The sequence below is a fragment of the Haemorhous mexicanus genome, chromosome 5 (assembly GCF_027477595.1).
Source record: "Haemorhous mexicanus isolate bHaeMex1 chromosome 5, bHaeMex1.pri, whole genome shotgun sequence".
Taxonomy (NCBI): domain Eukaryota; kingdom Metazoa; phylum Chordata; class Aves; order Passeriformes; family Fringillidae; genus Haemorhous; species Haemorhous mexicanus.
The window spans coordinates 61,005,957-61,020,484 of NC_082345.1; the positions used below are offsets into that span (position 1 = coordinate 61,005,957).

The 14,528-nt window shown below is 39.5% G+C and overlaps 1 protein-coding gene across 3 annotated transcripts; it reads right to left on the reverse strand.

Annotated features, from left to right (window-relative positions):
* Window positions 1–233: 233 nt before the first annotated feature.
* Window positions 234–10,362, reverse strand: GTSE1 (G2 and S-phase expressed 1). Of its 3 annotated transcripts, none has more exons than XM_059847303.1 (11): window positions 10,286–10,362; window positions 9,579–9,662; window positions 8,826–8,889; window positions 8,146–8,749; window positions 7,131–7,281; window positions 5,581–5,958; window positions 5,317–5,389; window positions 4,654–4,902; window positions 3,337–3,535; window positions 1,599–1,739; window positions 234–645 (listed from the first exon to the last, which is right to left on the reverse strand). In XM_059847303.1, exons 2-11 carry the CDS (start codon window positions 9,655–9,657, stop codon window positions 562–564), a joined length of 2,022 nt encoding a protein of 673 aa, XP_059703286.1. In that variant the 5' UTR covers window positions 9,658–9,662; window positions 10,286–10,362; the 3' UTR covers window positions 234–561. The 3 variants fall into 3 exon arrangements, with proteins under 3 accessions (XP_059703286.1, XP_059703287.1, XP_059703288.1); XM_059847304.1 differs by having other exon boundaries at window positions 10,175–10,341; XM_059847305.1 differs by lacking the exon at window positions 10,286–10,362 and adding an exon at window positions 10,155–10,282.
* Window positions 10,363–14,528: the final 4,166 nt, after the last annotated feature.

A 14,528-nucleotide genomic window follows, 5' to 3' on the forward strand; every position in this document is an offset into this window, starting at 1 on the left:
GGGGGCAGCTACGACAAAATCATCGGGCAGTAACAAGCTGTTATCTTCTCCTTGCTGTTGATTTAATCTACTGACATTCAAATGTAAAATGTTTGTTTCCAAACTTGCTACACGACCCTGAAGTCCAGTAGTTTCTACCTACATATTAGCAGTTGTTAGTGAAACACTAGAAAAGTCTACCCAAAGCACGCAGTAAAAAGTTGCTACGTTGTACAGGTTTAGCAAACAACTCATTTATTTTAAATTAAAACTTTATTGTACATAGAGAAATCAAATGAAAATTGGTAAGAAGTAAGGAGGCAGGCTTCCAAATTCAGAGACTAGAATTACAATTCCAATTTTTTTGCCTTAGAGCAACGCAGTTTAAATAGATCCATTGCAGCACATCCATGAACAAAACCATTATCAGACTGACTGTATCAGGAGTGTTGGAATTCTATTTTGTTAATGCAGTTCATCAGACAATCTACAGCCATATTCAAAAAATTATACAAATGAGGAATAACACCAAAACGACTTCAAAGATCACAGTTGCTAAGAATTCTTCATGTTAGTTCAAATTCAGAACTTCAGTAGAGGGGAATCCAGATTTTCTTTGTTTACATCAGGGCTCAGAGTGATAAGAGGAGAACTCAGATCAATTAGCTGAAAGAAAACCAGAAACATTTAGCTATTGTAGTCAAATGCTGTGCATAGCTACTAGCAGCTATAATCTCTATTATTCTCAAGTACTTTTCTTGTTTAGGGTTCTTGTTAGTATCTAGAAGACAAATACAAGCACCACACTCGAGCTTTTGTGTTCAGGTTTTTAAAAACACTCATTTTTAGACAAGCACAAGCTTCTCAAAAGGTGGTTATTGCCCGTACTTACCTTAAAAACCTAAAAGCCTTTTCTAAGTTTCACTACTATGTATATTGTAGTGACAGTGACATCCAGAGAGGATACAGCACTTCTGAACTCCTCTGAACATGCCCCCCAAAGTCAGAGTTCTGCAATACTCCTCTTTTGACAAAATTTGAAGGGCCTGGTACTCAACTGAGCCCAAGTACACCTTTTGTCAAAGGCTGCATCCTCATAGTTACCAGCATTCATCTGACAATGATCTAAAGGCATCTACCTTCAAGACACCAATGCATAAAAATGCTTGTAAAATTTAGAGCAGATTTCAAGAGCACACATCCTCCAACTCAGGAGAGGAACTAAACTGGAGAGGCATCCCTTCTTTTTTGATTAAAATGAGCTGCTGCCAAGAACTGAAACTGTGCAAGAAAGGTTAAACAAGAATAAGCATGCCAGCTCTACTGAAGACAATATTCACTTCCTCCTTCAGAACAGTTTTATTCTGTAACAACTGTTTTAAGTACTTAGTTCTAAGTTCTTTCTCCATCCTCCTCTTTTTCCTATTTGCAGACTGCTCACTGAGCTCTAGTCCAGAACACATTGTTTGTTTTTAAACATGACATTCTCTTAAGATCACCTAATTATGTATATCATATTGAGCTAATATTAAATTCTACAGTATTGTGGAACTGCTCTGCAGACAGCTGACATTTTTCTGCTAGCATAACTTGCAACAGATGATTTGAATAAAGCTTACCTTTATCTGCCCAGATAACACAGGCTTTGCAGAAGTAATCTTACTCACTTCAGGAGTATTGGAAAGGTCAATCAAAGGTCTGCTTTCACATTCAGAAGTGTGTGGGAGAGATTTGTCTCCTTCAATATCTAGCAGTAAAGCCTTTAAAAAAAAAAAAATCAGGTTTTCTCTCCTGTTCAGCAAGTCTCCCTCATATACATTGAGGCAATCAATTTAGCTTATACAGCTTTAATAATCACAGATTAGGCTTAATTTACACCTTGGTATCTTTTATGCAGGATTCATTGCACACAGTGTAAAACTCTCAGCTCCTACTCTCTGGCTAGCATCACAGGGAAAATGTGGTGAGGCAAAGCAAAAGAGATCCCTTGGGGCATAAAACAGTTTTTCACTTAAAAGTATAGTTAAATTTAAAACATAAGATTAGTAACCCTCTTAATACTTAAATGATTTAACTACAATAACTGTGCAATGTTATTTAGCCATATAAACTATTCTCTACAGCTTCATACTCTAGTTATCTTTTTGCCCATACATGTACTAAGCAATTCTGAAACACACAAGCCACCAAGTAAGCTGACAAGGAGAATACTGATAAAATAACATCAAGTAACTAATCCACATATTATTCTAAACATCAGTATTTGTAAATTAATAGCCACTTTGTCAGGTTAATATTTCAGAACTACAACTTTAGCCCCTTCTTCTTAATGCCTGTGGAGTGCCAGCTTTCAACATGAAGCCACTACATTCCTGAGAGAGGGGAAGTGTTCACTGAAATAATTACTTGATCCTGAAGTTTACTGCTACATGGACTTTGGGGTTTAATCCTCCCTGCTGTATGCAGATTTACACTCCTTTTAGGAGACTGAATTTAGCTACAGCAATGTTTTGGGTTTGGAGAGTTTTTTTAAATCCCTGAAGGAGCTTTATGGCTGCAACATGAACTGCCCTGCAACACTACTTTTCTAATTGAAGCTACAAGGATATCACAGTACTCTTCCAAAAGTGGAAATTTAATATACAATCTGCAAGTATTTGACAGTGCATTTGAGATGGGAACGCACAATGGAAATACTGAACATATCAAACTTATGATGTTCAGTGCTAAATATATGCACTAGAGGGTGCACATGGTTACAGCCAATTGGGCACCACAATACAAAAAAAGGGCATTGAGCTATTAGAGATCATCCAGAGGAAGACAACAAGGATGGTGATGGGCCTGGAGGGGAAGCCTTATGAGGAGCAGCTGAGTGCACTTGGTCTATTCAATCTGGAGGAGACGAGGGGAGACCTTATTGTGGTCTTGAACATCCTCCAGAGGGGAAGCAGAGAGGCAGGTATCAATCTCTTCATTCTCATGATTAGTGACAGGACTCAAGGAAACATCATGAATCTGAGTTGGAAAGGTTTAGATTGGATAGCAGGAAAAGGTTTTTCACTCAGAAGGTGGCTGGGCACTGGAACGGGCTCCCCAGGGCAGTGGTCACAGTACCAGCCTGACAGAATTCAAGAAGTGTTTAGTATGATTCCTGAAGTACCCTGTGCAGGGCTGGGAGCTGGACTTGATGATTCTGATGGGTCCCTTCCAAATCAAAATATCTTATTATTTCATTATTCTAACACATTTTAACTTCACGTATACTGAAGTGGTTTCCCTACTTATCCCTTATCTTGAAATAACTCAAGCACTTTACTTAGCAGTTTTGTAGAAAAATATATTGTCATTTCTTACCTCAGGTTGTTTCTCTTCAGCCAGCTCATTTTGTACTTCAACCAGCTCATTCTGTACTTCTGCCTCTTTTAATGCATTTTCTGCTCCTTCTGTAGCAGTTTTCTCTGGCGAGAAGTTAAGTACAAGAGGTAGCACAGCTGGAGGAGACGTATCATCTTCTGAAGATGTCTGTGTCTTACTCTCTTGTTTTTGTTTAGAACTAGGGAAAAGAGCATCAGAGATAATTGAGTTCTTTGGTCAGCATGAACTACTAAAGACAGAAAAGCCAATTTCTAACCTCATGGTCTCCTTTTTTACCCCAAGCTTTAATGACCAAAAGACTTCCCATATTTTTATCCAAATAAATGCTAGTTACCCACAAAACCCAAAATACTTCATTCTGCAGAAAAAGTACAGCCTACCCATGCAAAAAAAAGAAGGGATTATGAAGAATTTAATCTTACTTGACATTTCCATCCAGCCTAAACTTCACACAAGGTATTTTCATTGTTTTTCTCTAAACTTGGAACAGCTAGCAAAGAGGCATTGATTTGGTATTATCACTGAGCAACCCACTTCAGTCCCTGCTGAAAGGAAGTACTGACACTGGCTGGAGGACCAGGGGCTGTAATCTGATTAGTATGATAAAGTCACTGTAGACAGAATAATTGTTTCTTTGAGAGAAAAAGCTATTTGAGACATTTGGCTTAAGTAACATGACAGTTTTTTAACCATGAATCATTCCTACTTTAATACAGTTCCTCTCCACCAGCCATAAAACAGGCCTGCATACATATACATGGCCCTTGTCAGAAGATGCTGGGTGGATAATATGAAGAAGGCAACACAACTTTCAAAGAAAAAAAAAAAAGAATTAAACCATAAGTAAAACTGCTCAGAAAATGAAGTTCAAGTCAACAAAATCCTTGGCTTTTTGACTGATGATTTAAAAAGTGTCATTTTACAGACCACTGTCAACAATATAAAGAAAAGCTAAAAGTAATATGCATTTTAATCAGCTATTTCCCTTCATCAGAAGGAAACAGCAAAACAATACCAGAACACTGGACAAGTCTTAATTTTTTCCCTTGCTCAAGAAATACAAATAATTTCCTATTAAAGCTGTAATTCTTTAGTGTTAGATATTGAATCACCTCAGTATGGCTTATATAATTTTACCAGTAACAAGTTTTATTAGGCCTAAACAGCTTTTCTATGCTCAAATGGTTTATTCAAACATTTAACAGAGGCTCTTGAAACCCAAGAGTCATCACTAGAGTTCACTAAGAGGCAGTTTGCCTACAATGCTCATCTCATACATGAAAATTTCTGTCTTACCCAGCTGTAAAAGTCTTTTTGGTAGAAAAGCTGAAGCTTTGCCGAAGAGATGCAGCATGTGGAGAAGTTGGCATTCTTGGTACAGTTTTAGGAGTCACTGCTGGGAACCCTGAGATCCGACGGACAGGTGTAGGTAGGCCAGACCGCTTCACGCTGGCCAGAGTCATGGAGGCAGACTTGTCAGGAAAACAAAAACCCTGGAAGGCCTTGTCTTCTGAGCCTTTTATGGGAGTGCTGACTGCCATGGCACTAGAAGAGGAACAGGCCTTAGCCAATACCTTCTACAAACTGTTTGAATAACACTATTCTACCAAAGGACAGAAATCAATTTCCCTTTGGTCAGTAAGGGAACAGTAGTCACCTGAAGGTAGATAATCACAGCATAGTAAGGGCTTTACTCGAAAATAATTCTCTTATGAATTATTTTAGTCTATTTAGCACTGCAAAGAAACCTCTTCTGAATAGAGTAGGAGGGTTATTTTGTTTAGTCTTGGGTTTTGATTTGTTTTAAATCAGTTCCAATAGGCACCAACTTGTCTAACTTGGCAGGTCTCAAGGGACTAGACAATGAAGTTAAAACTTTTAAAAGACTGTTGTGACACCCAGCCATGTTGCATGCTAAGAAGGATGCCTCAGTGCACTCAATTTTCAGTGAAGCCCTACCTTCCAGGTGTGCCACAAAATGTTAATCCAAGAGATGGTGTTGCTTTTGGTGCCAACTTGTTTGGTGTTGCATCTAAAGAGAAAAATTTTGTTAATTGCTATCAGATTCATATTTATTTATTTTATAGCAGTTATCTTTCAGTTAAATACTAATTCCTTCCCAAAGGTAGACAGAAATGCAATGAAACAAATAACAAGCCTTCAATGTAACATTTGCTTTTAATAACCAAAGTAGAAGACAGGCCATACAAAGTATGTGCTTACCTTGAGTCTTCACAGGAGCCTTTGTTTGACTTGTGGAAACAGACAAAACTCTAGCCTTGGGCTTTGGACACAGGCTTCCTTTTGTTGAACTCCCATCTTTATTCTGCTGACATAGCTGCTGCAGACTGGAAGCAGAGCTTGGTCTCCGAATTCCACTGCTTGCAGCTTCTGATGATGCTGCAGAAGCTGAAGATTTAGCCAGGCTTATGGCACTAGGTATTTTGGGAGTACTAGCTGATCTCACTTGCTTCCTGGATTTCTCAGCATTGGCAGCCTGCAGAGATGACACTGTGGTAGGTCTGACAAGGGCCAGCCTGCTTGTACTAGATGAAAGCTTAGAGCCACTCACACTAGCTTTTAATGACATGCTTGATTTTCCTGAAATAGAAAGTTGTACTTCTATCATTTTTGACTAAGCAGAATAATTATACTAACACAGGAAAGAAAAACAGTAATTTACAGCATTTAAATTCAGGTTCAAACAGTTCAAGTTTAAGGAGAATATACACAACTACTGAAAATTTATTCCTCAAATTCTTTGGTAATTTTATTTTATAGTCTTCTCACCAAATTCCTGAATTACTACAATCAAGTGAAAGAATATTCTTCAAGGAATGCCAGAACAGCTTGCAGATTCAAATTACTTCCCGCACTTACTCCCAGCAGAGCTGGCCCTGTTCCCTTAAGCAGCCTTTCAAGGAGGTAACAGTTTGAGTTACACTGATTAACACCACAGGCTAAACTACCACACAAGCATTTTTCCCAGATTTCTGCAAAGTTCTTACTTTCAGCCTGTAGGTTACTTTCATTAACCTTGGATGAATCTTGATTAGACAGTTCTATTGCATAATACAGTTCATACTAAGCTTTTAATTATTATTAATCTCCCAGAAAGTAGGTGCAAAATAAAAATTTGCTCACGCTTTGTATTTTGATAGATGTACAAGAACTGTAGCCCTTACATCCATCAGTACTTCCAGGAGACTATTTTCTTGAACCTTTGAGGCTTACTGAAATGGTCAAATTCATGGTGTCAACACAGTACAAGCCTCTTGGCTGTGTTATGTCCCAAAAGGTGTTATGTTACTCCCATCAGGTTGAGTAAAGCCCATCCTTTATTTAGGCTTCCAGAAACAGGGAATTATGCCTCCCCATTTCCTTCCAAATTTCAGTTGTTTTGGTGTTTTGTTTTTTTCTTCTAATTCCAGTCAGACAAGCTTAGAGCATAGAGAAGCTCACGTTCTTGGCTCTAACAGAGGAGATCATGCATAAAGGAAAGAATTCCAGGGGCATTGCTTCCTTTCTAGCTGTGTCAGATGCTCACATGTAGGCATCAGGTTTGTATGAATCTAGTCAATCTACAAATTATGGATGCCTAAATTTATCTTTAGTCCACTGAGCTAGCCTAGAAAATCTTATTCTCCATACAAAATACTTCTTAGTGCTTGAATGTACTGAATACCATTAAAACATTTCCAAATCCAAAGTCCAGAAATGCTTAGCTATTTCAAAATTGATTTGTGGCACAAATCTGTAGTAAGAGCAATTACCTTTTTTGCCTATAGGAGAAATTGGTAAACTTGAATTAAGACTTGAGTTCATGCTGGAAACTGATGATGAAGATGATGATGATGTTGTCTTCCTTGTGAGACCACTGGCAACACGAGGACATTTCAGATAAGTCATCTTCCTTAAGCCAGGCTGAAACAAAAGCAAAACATTTAACACATTATTTTGCCATTATTTGTCTTAGTATTGTTACTTTTTACTTGAGAATTTTAGAGGTGCTCCTTAACTCAGATTACATTTTAAGAAGTGAATTTTCTTAGAGACAGATCATTGTATCTGGATTATTATACAGAACTGAAACATCAGATCTAGGAGGCAAACAGTCATTTTTATACCTGGCACAAACTTGAGTACAGACTTAAAGGAACTAGAGAATAAAAAAAGTCAGCCTAGGCAGCAGTATATCAGAGTCCTGTAATTTCTACAGGTGACGGTTCAAGAGAGGCCCCTACCACATCTTCACTAAAATCTGTAATGCATACTAGAACCTAAGCTATAAAGTGTAGAGCAATAAAATCCTAAAGATATTCTATCAAAAGACTGGGATTGGGGCTCACAAGGTCACTAACACAACTGTTTCCTTGCTATCCAAGGATACATTTCCATTGACAAGGATTAAATAAAGCCACTTTTACACATTAAGTATAAAATTACACATGAAATGTAACAGTGTAGTAATTTTACCAGCAACACAGCAGTGTCAGAAAGCAGTTAGAAGCCAAGAATTATAGTATTCACAAAACCAGAATACAAAGGAAAATAAATTTACTTGCAAATGTTCAACACTGTCATAATAGACTAAGTAATTGGTTATTATAGCATAGTACCTGCCCTCATTTGTTGTTCTATATAAGTTTTCTGACCAATGATTTTATGAGGTAGAGAAGCACCAGAAGATTAAAGTTTGTTTTTGAAAATAAAAGACTGTGGACAGGTTAAATATTCCTAAAACACAGACTTCACTTGAAGAAAACGTTGCCCAGAACCTGACTTTACCTTGTCAATTGTCAACAAATTGCTTTTTCCAGAAGCAGATGCAGATTTTATCACTGGCAGTTTGCCAGTTGCCTTTGTATTTGTTTCCTTAGTTTCCTGCTCCTCTGTTAGGGGTAAACTTGCAGTTTTTGTAGGAGACACAGAAATTTTAACAGGGCTTCTGTCAGGAGGAGCAGGAAGAGCATGTACTTTGCCATCTGTCACATGTTTCTGTGCTGCCTTCTGAAAACAAGGTGGCAGCTGACATGCTGGGCTATCCTGCACACAGTATGTCTCCCGTTTAACGGGCCTGGGACTTAGTTCTATGTTTTTGTTTCTCAGTATCTTCAGCTTTGACTGTGAGTCCTCCACAAATGTCTCTACAATCTTGTTTTCCTGTTCTTCTGATTGGCTTATTTTGGTCTCCTTGTCCTTGCTTCCAGTCTCTATTTGCAGTGCCAGCAAATGAGCTTCTTTGAAAATTTCCACAAATTTCTCTCCTTGAAGTGGGCTCCACATGAGTTTATCATCAAAAGCATTTGCACACTTTTTTGCTTCAATACTGGCAGCAATACATCTTTCTTTGTGTCCCACAGGTCCAACAAAAACTTCATCTTCATTTCCACTACAAAGAAAAATAATTTAGGCCAGCACCATCCATGTATCCATTCTGAAGAGTCTACAGTACTTACATAACTTACCTTGTTGAAGAGAGTGAAAGGTCAAAATCAAACTTTTCATCAGTCAGAAGAGGTAAGTCTGAAACTGTAAAAAGGATTTGGTCACAGCATGGATTTGCAATGAAATTATTGCATTATGCTTTGACAATCTGGTGAGTGATGTCAGCTGGCAAAAAGCTTTAGCTACCAAGTTTAAAATATTAAACTTAAGAAAACATATTTTAGGTCCAAGAAATTTAAGGTACAATTGTGAATATGATCATAATTGTGAGATCCCCAAATATTGTGAAACAGCTTAATGGTAATTTCTAAGCAGCTGTAACAGCAACATGGAATGCAGCTTATCAGCAGCCTCCAATCAAAATAAGTGAGAACATGTAAGTAATCTAGAGCTATGTGACAGTGCATTTGTCCCATCCATCAGTACTTTTAGTGTTCAGGTTACCACAGAACAGTAGCAGGAGCCAGTGAGAAAGATTACTTTCCTTACTAGTTGACATATACCCTAAATAAATCAGCAGCTGATGGATAAGGGAGGAGCTCAGATTAGACATACAGAAGAAAGGCTGATGACATCAGTCACTATTACACGAGCTTTAGCACCATGCTCCACAAGCTCCTCAGGAGGCTTCTCAGCAACAGCAAGCCATCCAAGAAAGTCAGTACACAGAACATGATGTGAGGCAGACAGAGGATGTCTACTGATCTGAGCTGGCCTAGCCTATAACAGGGGACATACCACATAGAGAATAACTCAACATGTTATCCACCTACCATTGCTCATGCAAATATCCAGTTTTTCTTCAGTCAAATGACTCAGGCTATGTACTGACATTTCTTTTTTTTCCTCCATAGTACCTGGAAAATATAGAAGTAGGCATGCAAGAGGTTTAAAAAAAACCCCAAAACCGAGCAACAGGCTCACAGACTTTGATGATATTGCCAAATTAGTAAGGAGGTAGACATTCCCTTTGAAGACTCTCATATTTAGGGACTGCCACGCAGAATCACAGAATGTTTAGGGTTGGAAGAGACCTCTGGAGATCGTCTAGTTCAATCCCATATCAAGGCAGGGTCACCTGGAGCAGGTTACACAGGAACGCCTCCAAGTGGGTTAGGAATATCTCCAGAGGGAGACTCCATGACCTCCCCGGGCAGCCTAGTCCGGTGTTCTGCCACCCTCGATGTAAAGTTCCTATTCACGCTGAAATGACGCTTCCTGTGGTTTAGTTTAATTTAGTACTGCTACTCATCCTGTCGCCGGGCACCACCGAAAAGGTGGTTCAGGAGATGCCACGCAGTTCACCAGCCCGCTGACCACCCAACGCCCCATCTCAGCCGAGCTCGTACAGGTCCCCCCCTTCCCCGACCGTGATGAGAAACGGGGAAAGGCCTCCGGGCACCACGCTGGGGCTCAGGAGAAAGACGCGAGCCGAGGCCGAGGCCTCCTCCTCCTCCGCCGCCGCCGTCCCCGCGCTCACCGCTCGCCCCTCACGGCCACCGCGCACGAGCCGCGCCGTGCACCCGCCCGGACTCGGAAAGCGCGCCCCGCTCACGTGACGCGCCCCGCGCGCCCTCATTGGCAGGTTCGAAGGATACACGAGCGCTTCCGATGCATTCTGGGGCTTGTAGTTCGGCAGGGGCTCCCAACGGCTGCGCTGCTGTCCCGTCCCCTCCTCTGACACGGGTCTTGGCCGTAGTGGATGATCTCCGCGAGTCGTCCTTGCTCAGCCCGGCTTGCCTGGCGGTGCTCGCTCAGCCTCAGAGGGTGTGGGCATTGCCGAAGGTCCCGCCGTGAGGCCGCGCCGGCCTGCGCCGTGCCTCCGGGCAGAGGCGCCGTGCTGGCTGCGGTGCGGCCTGCGCGTCCATTCCTTTGGTTTCCTTGACACCTTTGCTGGATGTGGTTGTCCTAGTGGCTTTAACTTTAGAAGTGAAGCTAAACGGCGGCTCAGCTTGGACATAAGAGGAATTTAATCACAGCAAGCATGACTAGACATTGGAATGTGCTGCCCGGGAAGGTGGTGGAGCCATCATCATCCTGAAGGTGTTCGAGGAAAGACTGGATGTGGTGCTCAGTACCACAGTCTAGTTGTCAAGGTGGTGTTCAGAGTTGGACTCAGAGGTCTTTTCCAGCCTAATAGATTCTGTGATATCCCCTTCTGTGAAGGGGATTTATATCTAGTCCTAAAATGGCATAAGGAATAATGAGATGATCCATGGATGTCAGTCCCAGCTACAGACCGTTAATTATTAGTCCCATTAAAGCAGCCTGACTGATAGAATAGTTTTAAAAGTAGAACCATGTTCATAGAAAACACCGCTCTTCACATTTCTTCTGACATTTAATGCTGTGCAGTGCTTAGGGTTTTCTCTTCATGCATGCATGGTATGAGAAATGGAGTTCCAGTGATGTATTCTGTTCTAAGTATTTTTAGATTACTAAATCAACCAGCTGGAATTTATCAGCTGAATAAGAATAGTTAATCATAACCTGCAGATTTTCATATAGACAAGATACTCTCTAATCCTTTCTCCAGTTGACCATTTGTCATTTTTTTACCTTTCATGGAGCCCCACAAGCAGTATGTATGTGACTTGAGTATATAGCAAGTGTCCTATGTATTGAAAATATGCACAATAAATAGCTGGGACAAATAGGTTTCTGCTGAGTATTAACATGCTCACTTCGCACTTCTCCCTCCCTTGAGTCCCTCCTGGCTGGCAGAGTTCAGTTGCATGGGGAACTGTCTGGCTTACCTGCTTGTAAAATAGGGCAATCCTCATTGTTACAGTTTCTGTCTTCCATCTTTTTACATCAGAATTTTCTACCCATTCTCTTTGATGTTTTCCTCATTGCTCCTTGAATTACTCTTATGGATGTAATGATTTCAATTTATTGGTTTCTTTTATTTCTTTCCATTCAATTTCATGTCATTATAATTCCTACCTAGTCTGTTTCACTTTTTTCTCTGTTTTCAAGACTTCATTTCCTTTCATGAAAGGAAATTCTTCATTTCCTCAAAGGAAACCTTGCAATTTCAATGAGGATCAGTTTGAAAAGGTGTGGTCTATTTCCCTGTACTTCATGTCATCCCATGCCATTTGATTGTTTTCCCTTTGTTGCAATTTTTTTTCTTTTTCTTTAAGTGTTTCATTTCATCTATTTCTTCTCCTGTCTTTTTGTTAATTCCCTGATTCTGGGACTTTAGTAAACTTAGTTTTGGTCATTTTTAGTCCTTTTCACTGCACTTAATTTCATCTCAATTGATTTGGTTGGAATCACTGCATTCCCAAATTTCCTTTTTTTTTTTTTAATTGCATTTTATTTTAGCATATAATATCTCCTTTCCAGAATGTTTGTTGCACTTTATTCTGTGTTTTCAAGATTTCATTGTTGAAATTTCTGAACCAAATGGAAAAAAATTATAAGGTAATGGGATGACATGAAACACAGGGAAATGGACCAAACCTTGCTGAATTGGTACAGTTTGAAATCACAAGATTTCATTTCCTTTCACGGAATGAAGAATTTCCTTTCCTGAAAGGAAATGAAATCTCAAAGTCAGGGGGAAAAGTGAAACAAACAGACTAGGGCAGGGTTATAATGACAAGAAATTCAATAGTCAAAAATAAAGAAAATTCTGAAATAAAGCTATTGTCAAGTGTAGGGAGATGACATGAATTGCTCCCATTTGCATACCTTTCAGTTGTCCCTGAAGTTCTAGGCTTTGTGCTTTTCTCAACCCTAAGCCTGACCCTAAGCCTAAGTGGAGCAGTAGAAGCAGGCTGTCACTGAGGCTCAGGTGCCAAGCACATGGGTGGTGCTGAGGAGAAAGGTGTGCAGGGAGCAGTCTTGGGGCAGGGCTGTGCTCCCCTTGGCAGGCCTTTTGTAGTTGGAGTGTCCCTGGAGCAGAATACAGCTTTTATTGTTGCATCTATCCATGGGTCTGTTATATAAGAAACCAAATCCAAGAGTTGTAACTTCTTATATTCTCAGGATCAGGTCTGAAAAAGCTAGAACTGATTCAAGTCAGTAATTCTTACTGATGTCTGAATTCCTTCTTTCAAGTCATTGTAATATTTCTGTTTTTCTATATTTAATATATTAGTAATAATGAAGAATGAGTCTTTGTCCTTGGTAGTTTCACTGGTTCCAGTGACACAGTTTTAGTCACTTGGGTCAACAAACTCAATTGTAATATTCTGAAGTGTAAGTGATTCTTCCAGGACATATTTGGAAATTACTAGTTGTTTTAATAAAACTAAAGGAACCAGTTTTATTTTTATAAAAACTTAAATGCTGTAACCATGACATATATGAAGGAAAGGCAAAAGCCTTTAGAAATGCACCAGAACTACAAGTTCAGATTTGTCTTAATAGCAATTATATGTGACAATAAGCTGAAAGTAACAGTTAAAAGAGAAATACAGTTATTTTAACGACGATGCAATGAAGTGTTTTGGGAAAGAAGGTTTTTGGTCTGTGTTTATAAATTGCAAATTTAAATGTGTTTGTTCACAAGCCCTATAGATCATTACAGGGGCATTGAATTGGTTGTACTAAACCCACCATTAACCCAGCTGGTCATGCAACACCCAGCTTGGGAGGAACTCTGCATTGGTACAGACTCTTGGTAATTAATGGCTCCAAGTGGTCAGGAAATAATAGGATGTATGTGACTTTGTTACTAACCCTGGATGTCAAAATGTGTTTTTTTGTGGTGATATTATTGACTGCTTATTTACTGCTCATTGAATGTGATCGTATTATAAAAGTCAGTTTTCTTGAAAAGCCATCTGCTTTTTTCAGAAAAAATAAATATTTCAGTATTACAGCACATGTAAGCGATGGTCGCTTGAAATTTCACTCAAGGCAATTTAAACCAAATTGCAGTTGTAGAAGGGAACTAAGTTTTACCCCAAAATAGCTTGTGATCTAATAGAAAGTAATTCTGTTACAGCTCATCCTGCATTTTTCATCACCACCACCCTCCATCTGTGCATTACTTGTGTTGTTATAAATTTGGCAACACTTCAGCAGGGAGCTACTGTTTATAACAAGAGATCCCAGCAGCTAAAAGAAGCCAGTCACTGGGATTACTCATAACTTGCCTTGTGAACTGCTCAAGGGAATTTCTTGAAGAACTGTGTCAAAATCAGCTTTAGAAACCATTAATTTGAGAGCTTTCATTGACACATAAGAAGTGTTCTGAGATTACTGTTGGTCAAATTGGTGGGCTTGGAAAGAAGATTCTTTTTGTTGGTACTGAGAGAAAATTGTCTCATTTTGTGCAAGGAAACGAGGATAAAATAAGCTTTTTTCCTCTCTGCAAGAAGACATCTGACGCAGTGGGAACTCAACACCCAGACACCATGAACGCTTGCAGAAGGTAAGCTGCATATACTGCATTCCCCTCAGGTAGGAACAGAAAAGCGAATTGCTGGCAGAATATTCCTCTCATGGTCTTCACATGATGCTCCCAAATGATCATGAACTGTTATTTGATTTGCAGCTACACATGACAGATTGTCCTGATAAAAATGTTAATGTCTAATTCTGCAATTACCTTCTGTAAAAGCTCAACAGCAGAACTTCTGTTTTATTAATTCCCTTTTGGAGATTGCATTTCCTAGTCTTAAAGTTTTAACAAATCAGTTTTGACAGCTCTCTTCCAAGTGTGCCTAAGTATGTAATTTGTGGTTTAAAGTTTGTTTTTACTCCTA